Raw genomic sequence first — 12,500 nt, 5'->3', positions numbered from 1 at the left:
GTGTCTGCTCATCTTTGGCTACGTCCCTCCGTTCCACAGACATGACTGATTATATCATTTTGACCTTGACGTGCCTTTGATACCTTTGATCTTTTCAGACCAAAAATGCACCATCTATCTCTGCAGGGAAGTCTATACTGATTATTCCCGCCACGCTTTGTGAAAACCTACTCATCGGTTTTCCAGTTATTTTGTTGAGTTAAATGAAAACTGTCACCACTTCATGACTCCATCAATATGTTTGAAAAGCAAAATATACCTAAAGGAAAACAATTCAGTAAGACATGGAGAGCTCAAGAGTCAAAACTCAAATTATAAAACCAACCACCACTGTGCCTTGAGCTGCATTCTGTGTATGAAAGGTGCAAAACAAATAAAGCTTTTAGCTATGTTATTATATTATTTTATGCACCCCACTACTCTCTACAGGCGTCACCTTTCTTTTTCCCTGATGACCTCTTCTTGTTCTTGGCTGCAGACTCAGAGGTCCGTGGCGCCTTCTTCTTCCTCTCCTCCAACCTCTCCTGCTGCACCTGACCCTGGTTCTCCTCTCTCACCTCCCACTCAGCCTCCACTGACAACTACAGTACAGTACAGTACAGTACAGTACAGTACAGTACAGTACAGTACAGTACAGTACAGTACAGTACAGTACAGTACACACACACACACACACACACACACACACACACAGATGTAAGCAGATTTCAGTACGCAGGACATTAAAGATGCATCAAAAACTGTATGTGGATGCTACAGTACATACAGTAAGTTTAACATTAATATGCTTGTGCATGCATATGTATACGCACGCGTGCAAGCACGTGCATGCTGTGATGGATATTATTTTAGAATGCCAACCTGTTTTAAATAATTTCTGTTCAAATTGTATTTGAAACATAGAGCAGGGGTGCCCACACATTTATGACATGAGATCTACTTTCAAAATGACCAGCTTAACAAGATCTACCCACTAGTCCTACATACTTACACCTAGAAACCCCATTCAAACCTATTTAGGTTCATCTTACGGTGGATGCCTGGAAAGAAATCTTTGAAATGTTTCATAGTTTTAGAAATATAGTGCTTTCAAATTTGAGAAATTCACAATGGGGCTCAATGGCAGATATTGGCACGTCAAAAAAGCACTTTCACCTAGAAACTCCATTCACACTTTTTATAATTCAGCTTACTGTGGAGACACATGCTGGAACTTTTTACTTTGAAATGATTTGTAGTTTCTGAGTTATTTAACTTAAACGCCCAATGCATTCTCAATGGCAATAGCACAAACTTTGGCATGCTACTAGTCCTACATACTTACACCTATAGAAACCCCATTCAAACCTATTTAGGTTCATCTTATGGTGGACATGTTTGCCTGAAATGGAATCTTTGAAATGTTTCATAGTTTTAGAAATATATAGTGCAAGGACACTTCGACACCAACTCTGGGGGAGCCCGGGTTCGAACTGGCAACCTTGCAGTTACCATCCAGCCACTCTACCTCCTGAGCCACCGCCGCCCTGTTTTGGTTTGGTTTTTACTATAGTTTATGACAGAATGGAGAGAGAAAGCTAAATTCATTGACAAAGTACATTTGGAATTTGTCACCCATCCTACACACCCTATGATAGAGGTTTAAACTCAGAGGTGTCCCATATGACATTTTAGGGAGGCTTGTGCCCCGAGGCGAGGGGCTGCCTGCTGCCGGAACAGGCCAGGAGGCTTGTGCCCCGGATATTCATATATTCCATTATAGGGCACACATTATAGGGCACACACACTTATCCAGTGCTCTCTTTCTCATGCGCGCGCACGCACACACGCACATTACCAAGTTAGTGATGGCTGTGACCGCTGCCTGATAGATGTTGGAGATCAGTTTCTCCTCAGGTGGCTGGAGAAGAAAAGCATGCAGGAAGACGGTACAACAAACGTTAACCATTTTCAATCATTTTCAATCCATTTAACAATAATAATATTTATTATTATTATTTTACAAAATAGGAAAAATAGAAGATCTACAGGCTATATACTTATACATGTGATTATCTTAAATTTCTAAAAACATATTTTCAGCAGCTCTAAAAAGTTCAGATAACATGGGCGCTGGAAGCACTGGGCACTGAGTGCTGTTGGGGGGTTTAAGGGAGTTTGATATTGGATTGGAGGGTTTGATAACCATTGGACTAAACTGGTATTTAATATGTTTCCTACCTTAAGTGTGACCTGTACAAACGTTTACAGCTGTGCTCCCTAAATTAACCACTTACGCATTATTATTATTATATTTTTTACATTTTCCAAAAATTGCAGAAACAGCCCATCTACAAGATCACAAAACAACTTTTTGACCTCATCCGCTAGTTTTGAAAACGGCATAACAACTTAAAGTTCACCTGTTTTTAACATTTGGATGTCAGCCTACTAAAGGGAAGGAACTTAAATGTTTTGACCAAACCAACCCAAGTTGGAACTGACCATGTCAACGACCTCTGGCTGCTGCAAGCCTTTCTGCTTGGTGTTGACTTCAGGAGAAGGAGGACGTCTGGCGATGAGGGGAACTCTGGAGGAGAGAGTGACAAACAAATGAACAAAGACAAGACAGGCAAGACCAGACTGCATTGAATAAAAAGTGTTGTGGGGCCATTGGGCCTCATGCGCCAACCGTTCTTGAGAAGTTCTTAAGAGGAAATTTGTTCTTAGACCCACTTAGGAAGTTTTTAAGAAGGTTTTGGGATCCCTCAATCTTTTCTTAGCTGTGATTTGTTCGTAGGTAAGAACAGAATCTACGCACACTGTGGAGCACTCTTAGGGTGCCTTTTTGCAATCTGTGCAATCTGAAAACATAAAGGGAAAACAGCGCCATCTGCATGATGCTCAAAGTTTGGTCTGAGGACCTCAAGGGGTCCTTGAGGAAGTTCCAGGCAGTCCACAGCAAAATATGGAATATTTTACAACTTTAATCCCATTTTATAGTTTGAAAATAGCCAATCTACAAGCTCACAAACACGTCCCATTACTGCCCATTTTGAGCTTGTAGATCGGCTATTTTCAAAACATTTTGATAAATCTTCAAAACATTACCCTAGCAGAAAATATTTTCATATGGGGGTCTGCAGAATGCATGTCAATTTGGGGGTCCTTGACATGAAAATGTTTGAGAACCACTGGTTTAGAGTTCACAACCCAACCCAAACAAACGCACCATACCCACCACATAACCATCCCCCATTCCCCCCCAGTTGACTATTGTGAGATAAATAATAAAATACATTCATGAATATTGAAAATATTGAAAATGTGAAAATTTCTGTTCACTTCAGTACCTCCACAGTATTATTGATTTTTAATGTTTGGAGTCTGGTGTTCCACCATATTTAGACTTTAGTTTAGGTATTCTTGACTTCACTCAACTTTATTTCTATGTGTGAGGTCCTGTGAGCTGCAATCACACACAGGTGTGGCTGCAGGCAAGGCCATGGAGTCATGCAAAACTACACCCACCTGGGTGAACACAGGTAGGAAAGTGAATTCCCAATGCCTTATATGGGATTGGTGGGGCGGTTCCCTATGGTAATTAGGATGCTAATTAGGATATGTGGGGCGTCTACCTATGATAAGTAGATAAGTAGATAAGTTAGGAACTTATTGGCGCATGAGGCCCATTGGGCCTCATGCGCCAATAAGTTCCTAACTTTTCCTCTTACATTTCTTCCTAAGTGAATTCCTAAGAGAAGTCCAGTCAGATTCATGAAACGTTCTTAAGTAGGCCGAATTGTTCGTAAGCATGTTCTTATGATGATGAATCCAAATCCTCGTAACTTGAAGGGGTGTGCCAGTTCATTCAAATTATCATAGGTAGACGCCCCACATATCCTAATTAGCATCCTAATTACCATAGGGAACCGCCCCACCAATCCCATATAAGGCATTGGGAATTCACTTTCCTACCTGTGTTCACCCAGGTGGGTGTAGTTTTGCATGACTCCATGGCCTTGCCTGCAGTCACACCTGTGTGTGATTGCAGCTCACAGGACCTCACACATAGAAATAAAGTTGAGTGAAGTCAAGAATACCTAAACTAAAGTCTAAATATGGTGGAACACCAGACTCCAAACATTAAAAATCAATAATACTGTGGAGGTACTGAAGTGAACAGAAATGTTCACATTTTCAATATTTCAATATTTTAATATTTTCAATATTCATGAATGTATTTTATTATTTATCTCACAATAGTCAACTGGGGGGGGGGGGGGGGGGGGGTGTTATGTGGTGGGTATGGTGCGTTTGTTTGGGTTGGGTTGTGAACTCTACACCAGTGGTTCTCAAACATTTTCATGTCAAGGACCCCCAAATTGACATGCATTCTGCAGACCCCCATATGAAAATATTTTCTTCTAGGGTAATGTTTTGAAGATTTATCAAAATGTTTTGAAAATAGCCGATCTACAAGCTCAAAATGGACAGTAATGGGACGCGTTTGTGAGCTTGTATATTTGCTATTTTCAAAGTATAAAATGGGATTAAAGTGGTAAAATATTCCATATTTTGCTGTGGACTGCCTGGAACTTCCTCAAGGACCCCTTGAGGTCCTCAGACCAAACTTTGAGCATCATGCAGATGGCGCTGTTTTCCCTTTATGTTTTCAGATTGCACTTAAGAACGAAAAAGGCACCCTAAGAGTGCCCCACAGTGTGCGTAGATTCTGTTCTTACCTACGAACAAATCACAGGTAAGAAAAGATTGAGGGATCCCAAAACCTTCTTAAAAACTTCCTAAGTGGGTCTAAGAACACATTTCCTCTTAAGAACTTCTTAAGAACGGTTGGCGCATGAGGCCCAATGTCTCTTACACTTTAGTTTTCCTCTTTTCCTCATCAGCGTCTCTTTGACCAGAGGCACTGTTGGTAACTCGCCCTGTGCTGGAGGGAGAAAGTTCATTTGACAGATACATAATCAGTGAAAACACAGTACAATACAACATGATGCACGCATGCATCATCTCATCTCAGGAATATCTCAATATGAAATGAATATGCCTGCCCAGCATGATATAAATCAAGCCACGCACGCAAACAAGACCCTATCCTCAACAAGACATGCAGGATAGTGACTGGGTGCACCCCTGACATCCGCAGAGCAGTCACCGTCAAAGCCGAGCGCACAAAGCAGGCCCATGACAACCGGTGCTCACTTCACAAACACTTTGCCCCCCAGAAACGGCTCAGGTCGATGCAGTGCACGATGCCACTGCAGAACTGGAGACCACACCATCTGTTACCAGGAACAGCTTGGGCAGCCAGACAACCTGATGGACAGAGAGAGGCATCACCCCAGAAGAATGCCGCGCGACTGGCCATGACCAACCTTCGGCCGCCTGGGAAACTTTGAACCGGCAGCGGTGGCTGAACGGTTTGCGGAGCGGTCTTGATACCGGAAGGTCGCCAGTTCGTATCCCCGGACCGGCACGTTAAAATTACCACCGCTGAAGTGCCCTTGAGCAAGGCATTAAACAAGTATCTGATGCTTAGTCCAGTTACCCTGGGTAAATATATAGTAACGAACCGTCGGCGAAGGACGCTGCAAGGCATCCATGAAAAAATGGAAATGAACATGCTCTGATGCATGTGTGTACGGTGAGATCATGAGATATAACTATGCTCCACAATGAGCAGGAGATGAGGCCTAGCTGCGCCGACCACTGGAAGGATGTGATATAGAGAATGGCCGGACACGAAGAATAATTAGCTCTGACAACTTGCAAATGTATTGCAATTAAAATGTATGCATTTCGCAGACACTCATATAGAGCGACTTACAAATTAAACTGATTTACAGTAGGCAAGGCAAAAAACACAAACTTATACATCAAATGCATAGACTTGCATTTTGTGAAAAGTGAAAGTTCATTTGCCCTCAACTGTTGCTGTTCTGTTCCTTACCTCTCCTCCTGTGGTGACTCCTGAGTGTCCAGCAGGGGGAGGCAGCTGAATTGTGAGGGTACTTCAGTCAGAGCCTGTCTGTACATGGCCAGATAGTAGTCCCTGAGAATGCCCAGTGTGTCCTGGAAGCGGTCCACCTCCGTCTGTACGCAGAGTCCACAGTCAAGACATTATGAGATAGATGTGAGACAGACAGACAGACAGACAGACAGACAGACAGACAGACAGACAGACAGACAGACAGACAGACAGACAGGCAGGCAGGCAGGCAGGCAGGCAGGCCAGGCAGACAGACAGACAGACAGACAGACAGACAGACAGACAGACAGACAGACAGACAGACAGGCAGGCAGGCAGGCAGGCAGGCAGGCAGGCAGGCAGGCAGGCAGGCAGGCAGGCAGGCAGGCAGACAGACAGACAGACAGACAGACAGACAGACAGACAGACAGACAGACAGACAGACAGACAGACAGACAGACAGACAGACAGACAGACAGGCAGGCAGGCAGGCAGGCAGACAGACAGGCAGGCAGGCAGGCAGGCAGGCAGACAGACAGACAGACAGACAGACAGACAGACAGACAGACCTGCATGAGTGAGGAGTAGTGATTGATGAGAATGGCGGTGTGGTCGTCCAACCAGCCGTCTCCCCTGAGAGCATCCTTCTCCTGGTCTGTCTTCTCCTGACGCTTGTCACAGATGTCCCATAGGCGCTCAAGCAGGTCCTATACACACACACACACACACACACACACACACACACACACACACACACACACACACACACACACACACACACACACACACACAGTGTGTAAGTGTAATTCATGCGCTGTGGGGTGTGTTCCTGTGGAATTGAGGCTTTTAACCCTCCTCCTCTCCCCTCACATTAGTTCCCGTACCAGCTAAGCTACCGGCATGAATCTATTAGTGTTTGACATTGACAAAGTCTGGAAGTAGTGTAATACTAGTATGATATTATAAACAAATGCATGAATATGGTTCAATATGGAATAAATACATTTCATTATATTATATTCTTCATTCTTAAGCCCAGTCTGTTCAATTTATTGTGTCTAGACGTTTGTGTTCTCTGCTGTATGTTTGCAAATAAAATAAAATAAATTGTAGTTATATTTTTCAAGCTTTTCTGCCTTAATTCATAGTACAGTAGAGAGAGAGTAGCGGAGTGACATGCAGTAAATGGTCCACCTGGCCCGGAAGTCGAACCGGGAACTCAATGCCAGGCATCAGATGTACTGTATATGGTATAGGACATTTATATCAGGGTATATCTTGTATGTATTTATATATCAGATGTTTTATATTGTATGTCTGATGCACAAATATCCATATGTGTCACACACTGCAATAGGGCCTATTGTATTGATCCGTTATCATTGCACACTGCTATACTGGTTGAAACTGGTTATGGCTGGTTTCAACCTAGTCATTTATACAATTAATTTAATTCCAGACAGCAAACAATGTGCACATTTGCACCAAATGTGCCCGTACACATGCACGCACATACACGTATGCTTGAACATACACACATGACCAAAGAATGGACAAAGCCCTTTGTCCAGTTCTGCGCCAAGTCGCCAACACACACACGTATACATATGAAGCCTATGGAAGAGGGATACACGCACGCATACTGTATATTCTATAGGGGCGGTCTGTGGTGTATCAGGGCTATATAATCTCAGTCCGGTCAACTAAGGACAGCCACATCGGAGAACCATCCTGTCACACTACCTGAAGCAATATATGTGGCTCCTCAGCAACAATAAAACTTCTTGCTGTGTACCTTGCCTGTATCCCGAGTCTCCTCCTTATATTACTTAGCTATAGAGCGTCGCAGTCCCGCCTCCTGTCATGACGACGCCAGGCCCAGGAAATGAATCCCAATGCATTTTTCCCATAGACATTTCAAAAAGTATTTAAAGACGGTTACGCCGCGGACAAAGCCAACTCCAGTCGTGACAAATCATGACAATAAACACAATATTTTGGACCAAACAAACAATTACAAAGAAGAAAAACAACAAAAAACCTGCCGTTTTTTTCTACTTTCTACTTCTTTGTTTGGCCCAAAACATTGTGTTTATTGTCATGATTTGTCACGACAAGAGTTGGCTTTGTCCACGGCGTAACCGTCTTTAAATAAATACTTTCTGAAAAGTCTATGAGGAAAATGAACGGAGAATCATTTCCTGGGCCCTGGTAGGGGGCGGGACTGCGACGCTCTATAGAATGAAGCTATAATGGTACGCCCCAATTGTAAGTGATTCTTACGTCTAGCCTCTGATGCAGCTCTGCCTTGGTGTCATGGTCGTCTCTCATGTCATCAGGGACACTGTTGTACTTACGTCTAGCCTCTGATGCAGCTCTGCCTTGGTGTCGTGGTCGTCTCTCATGTCATCAGGGACACTGTTGTAGTCCTTCTGCCAGTGAGATACAAACTCCTGCTTCAGGTCAGGACGCCCAAGGTAATGTTTATATTCCTCTCTACGGAGACAATGTTTCACATAATGTTTATATTCCTCTCTACGGAGACAATGTTTCACATGGACTCAATCATTTGAATGACACAACAATGTCCTATCAGGCCAAGTTACAAGAATCCCTCCAATATCCCAAAGCCATGTATTATTTATTTATTTCTAGATATAACTAGATTCCCATGAATCTAGTTAAAAGGCATTCAGGAAGAGGCAAACTGTATAGCTAGTTGAATCAAGAGTATAATGGAAGCAGGCTGTAGAGTGTAGACATTCCCAAACCCAAAGGAAAATAATTACCCAAACTAGTAAAAATAACAGATCTACAAGCTCACAACGCATTGCGCCGTGTTGTGAGATTGTATATTGGCTATTTTCACCACTATTTAAACATCTAATTTATGAAGGGACCCATAACAATGCATCGGCGACCCACAAATGTGAACCAGTGGTATAGAGTATCTCATATGTGGAACAAACACCCAACCTGATGTTGAACAGGTGGTGGATGATAAGGATGTGCTCAGAGCGCAGTTGGTGCATGGCGGCCTTGATGTTGCTCACGTATGACTCACACACTGTGTCCCAGTAAGGAGACAGGTACTCTGCCATCTCCTGAAGACGGGCGGGGAGGAGAAACAGGGGGAAGGAGGGAGGGGGGTTGGGAAGAGAGAGGAGACAAGATGAGGCAATAAAAAGGTGGTGAGGTGATGATGAAAGGATATGCACTGTAAAGTTCTCATTGTTAATTTAACTCAGAGTGTACAATTTGTATACGGTACTCTCAGAAGTACAAATGACACAAAATATAGTTCCAATGGGGACAGCTTCTAATCAAAGCATAATTGTGACCAACAATGTAAAAATGTCATGATGCTCAGAGAAACCGTTAATGAATACACGCACGCACACGCTAAATGGGTTAGAAGGCCTCCTGGTGGTCACCTAAACCACTCGATCTACTGTTATGTAGTTAAAAACTCCATAACAGTAATCATTGCATTATCTCCAGCACATGAACATGAAGTATATTTTCAGCCTACCGGAGGCAGGGGCTCATCCACGTAGACCCAGTTAGCCGAGCCTGGCCCGGGAGGGCCACATTCAGATGGGCTTCTGGGAGCTTCATGAGAGTCAGAGCAGATAGATGTCCTTTTGGAACCTGGTTAAGAGGGGAGAAAGACTGATTACATGATGACATCTCTCTTGAACAGACTCTTGAAAGAATGATTACTGTAATTATAAAATGATTCTGTTTGAACAACAAACAAATATTGCATGCATATCTAGACGAAATATAGTGATATATATACTGCACTGGAATGTAGACTCTCATTCTCTATAATTACATTTATCAGTGTTTAGTAAAAGCACACAAGTGATAATGATCTAACCTCTGGGTGAACTGGACTTTGAGCCAGACTTGATAGTTAGGGATGGATCCTGCAGGAGGCTGGAAGATGATTCTGTGAGGCCCAGAAATGGAGCTGGATCGAAGAGAAGAGAGGAGAGGAGAGGAGAGGAGAGGAGAGGAGCAGAAGCAGAAGCAGAAGCAGAAGCAGAAGCAGAAGCAGAAGCAGAAGCAGAAGCAGAAGCAGAAGCAGAAGCAGAAGCAGAAGCAGAAGCAGAAGCAGAACATGTCTGTATTCCAGAGCTAGATAGAATATACTCTCATTAAAACAGATTTCTTGATTATTATTTAATCAACAAAATCTGTATCCTTAATCATTTTGAACATGCAGACAGCGAGTTTTATATACAAATATACAGTATGTATGTAGGTACAGTATGTATGAGTCTGACTGTCTATCTCCACTATTTATGTACAGTATGTGTACCTACCTATGATAGGTTTCTGTGTTTTCCTCATGGTCTCCTGCAGAACAGACTCCATCCTTCTGTAAAGCTCCACCTCATCCACGTCTGCCTCCAGACGGACCAGAATTCTCTGCTTCCTGCCAAACCACTTCTCCAGTTTGGACCAGGTGTCCTGGAATGCAGTGATCCTACACAAACAAAAGGGAACCAGATAACAGAGAAGATGAGATGAGAAGATAGAGAACCCATTGTGTTTTTCTTGGTGATTGAATGCAAATGGTACCTCGATTTTCACATATTGGTAGCACATACATTGTGCTCACCTGAGTAGCCCTGGCGCAGAAGGACAGGCCAGATGTTAAGTCATCTTATACTTTCTTTTCTATTATATTCTTACCCTTTTTTTGTATTTACCTGTATCTATGTTTCATCCTTACCATGGTGCTGGTAAGGCAACTGAATTTAAGGTCTATGATATTATTACAACATACATATAGAAAGACAGAAGATATCTCTCCCTCCATGAATTACCTGTGTTGTACTTGTCCTTTCCCCAGACCCTCATCAGAGGGATCCTTCCCTCCTTCCCTCTCATTGGAAGTGTCAATATCAGTGTGTGCACTGGTGTCAGAAGCAGCAGTCGTAGTAACAGGACCAGAAGGGTCAGTCACAGGGGTGGTGGCAGTTACAGCATTCTGGTTTGAGTCTGGAGGAGACCCGTCCTGCCCGCCACGTGGCACACTCTCCTCAACACCTTCACAGATGTACAAAAGAATAAACTTCAGTCAAGACAGCTCTGCCACTGTCGCGGTGGCACCCACTGTCATAAAAGACAACACGTTCATATCCACTTTATTTTAGGTACTCTGAGGGAGCACATACTGTACATGTCCCCTATCTATCAATAGGGGATTCAATAATGGACCGGCAGTAAACAGCAAGCAAGGAATGAGTAATTAAAATTTCCCATTTAAACAGAGTTCTCTATTATGAAGTGAGTATGTGACTGACCACTGATCGGCCAACAGCAACTGAGCTTTTCTGACTGAACTTGCTCAGTGCATGTACCATATGTGCAACGCTCATAAATGTACAAACACATGCAAAAACACACATACACATTTGGCATGTCCCCCCATGCTTAAAAATATGCATAGCTGGCCTCTAAGAGATCAATTACCAGCGTGTTTGGCAGCACGGTGGAGGACGCAGGTATCAGAAACATCCAAAAGCAGAGCCAGGTCCAGCACTGGGCATGGGGGTGGGGGCTCTTTAGGTTCACCAGGTACAATGGCCAGGTTGGTCCTGCCTCTCCTCTTCTTTACAGCTCCATCCGTGATGTCTGCTGACCCGCCCAGGGCACTCTCCAGCAGGCGGGCCTGGCTGATGTCCACTGGGAACCCGTCCAAAATCCAGCCTGAATGAGCTGGGACCTGCCTGGTAGACAGAGAACTGATATTTTAGTCAGCCAGATTAATAAGGCATTAATGAGCTATAAGCTTCTGCCTGATCATGTTAAAATATTTTTTTTTGTAATGTCTCACTGAAAAAGATCGAAATAAACTATTAATTCATTCATTCAGATGTAGCTCATCATTGAACACAGGGTTCAATGATATGGACAAATGATTAGACATGAATGATGGACAATCCACTTCCCTAATGACACAATTCAACAAGGTACCTCCTTGTTTTATTTCTACTTACCAAATCCACACTTCCATATAACACACGATTATTTACCATGTTGGAATTTTAAATGGAATTAATTAATTAATATTTGTTATTTATTAAGAATATTTCTTCTATCTAAATACATTACACAGTATTAATGTGCTGTAATATAAGAGTACAGTCTGCAATATTATACAATTAAGGTTGTGTGACGCCTACTGGGAAACAACAATAACTGGGATCTGACTGGACCAGTGTGCTACAGAACCGTCTTAGTGGGGGAACAGAACCTTCTTAGTGGGGGAACAGAACCTTCTTAGTGGGGGAACAGAACCTTCTTAGTGGGGGAACTGAGAAACAATGCAGCAGAATACAAAAGCAAGGTCATTTGAGCAGTGACTGCAGATATCATGACCTAGGTAACGAAATGTGTTCTGTATCTGTACGGTATGGAATCACTAAAATTTGTATTAATATATAAAACTCCTTGAACAACAATTTCAACTGGGGGTTCATGGAAAGGATGCATGTTGTAATGTATGGAGAGCCTT

At 43.0% G+C, this 12,500-nt stretch overlaps 1 protein-coding gene across 1 annotated transcript in view; it reads right to left on the bottom strand.

Moving 5' to 3' along the window:
- The window catches only part of spef2 (sperm flagellar 2), a gene marked incomplete at its 3' end in the record, with an annotated part of 32,670 nt that overhangs the window by 7,130 nt on the left and 13,040 nt on the right, over window positions 1-12,500 (bottom strand). The window contains exons 16-28 of the mRNA XM_079516916.1: window positions 11,456-11,712; window positions 10,807-11,029; window positions 10,300-10,463; window positions 9,852-9,944; window positions 9,501-9,619; window positions 8,945-9,072; window positions 8,326-8,464; window positions 6,538-6,675; window positions 5,951-6,093; window positions 4,862-4,930; window positions 2,485-2,569; window positions 1,838-1,900; window positions 437-581 (exon numbers count right to left, since the gene is read on the bottom strand). Of these exons, the coding sequence (XP_079373042.1) occupies window positions 437-581; window positions 1,838-1,900; window positions 2,485-2,569; window positions 4,862-4,930; window positions 5,951-6,093; window positions 6,538-6,675; window positions 8,326-8,464; window positions 8,945-9,072; window positions 9,501-9,619; window positions 9,852-9,944; window positions 10,300-10,463; window positions 10,807-11,029; window positions 11,456-11,712 (1,766 nt within the window). The remainder of the gene's footprint in view (window positions 1-436; window positions 582-1,837; window positions 1,901-2,484; window positions 2,570-4,861; window positions 4,931-5,950; window positions 6,094-6,537; window positions 6,676-8,325; window positions 8,465-8,944; window positions 9,073-9,500; window positions 9,620-9,851; window positions 9,945-10,299; window positions 10,464-10,806; window positions 11,030-11,455; window positions 11,713-12,500) is intronic.

The sequence above is a fragment of the Electrona antarctica genome (assembly GCF_951216825.1).
Source record: "Electrona antarctica genome assembly, chromosome: 12".
Lineage (NCBI taxonomy): Eukaryota > Metazoa > Chordata > Actinopteri > Myctophiformes > Myctophidae > Electrona > Electrona antarctica.
Note: the sequence above shows the minus strand (reverse complement) of the source record. Positions and strands in the feature narration are given on the sequence as shown.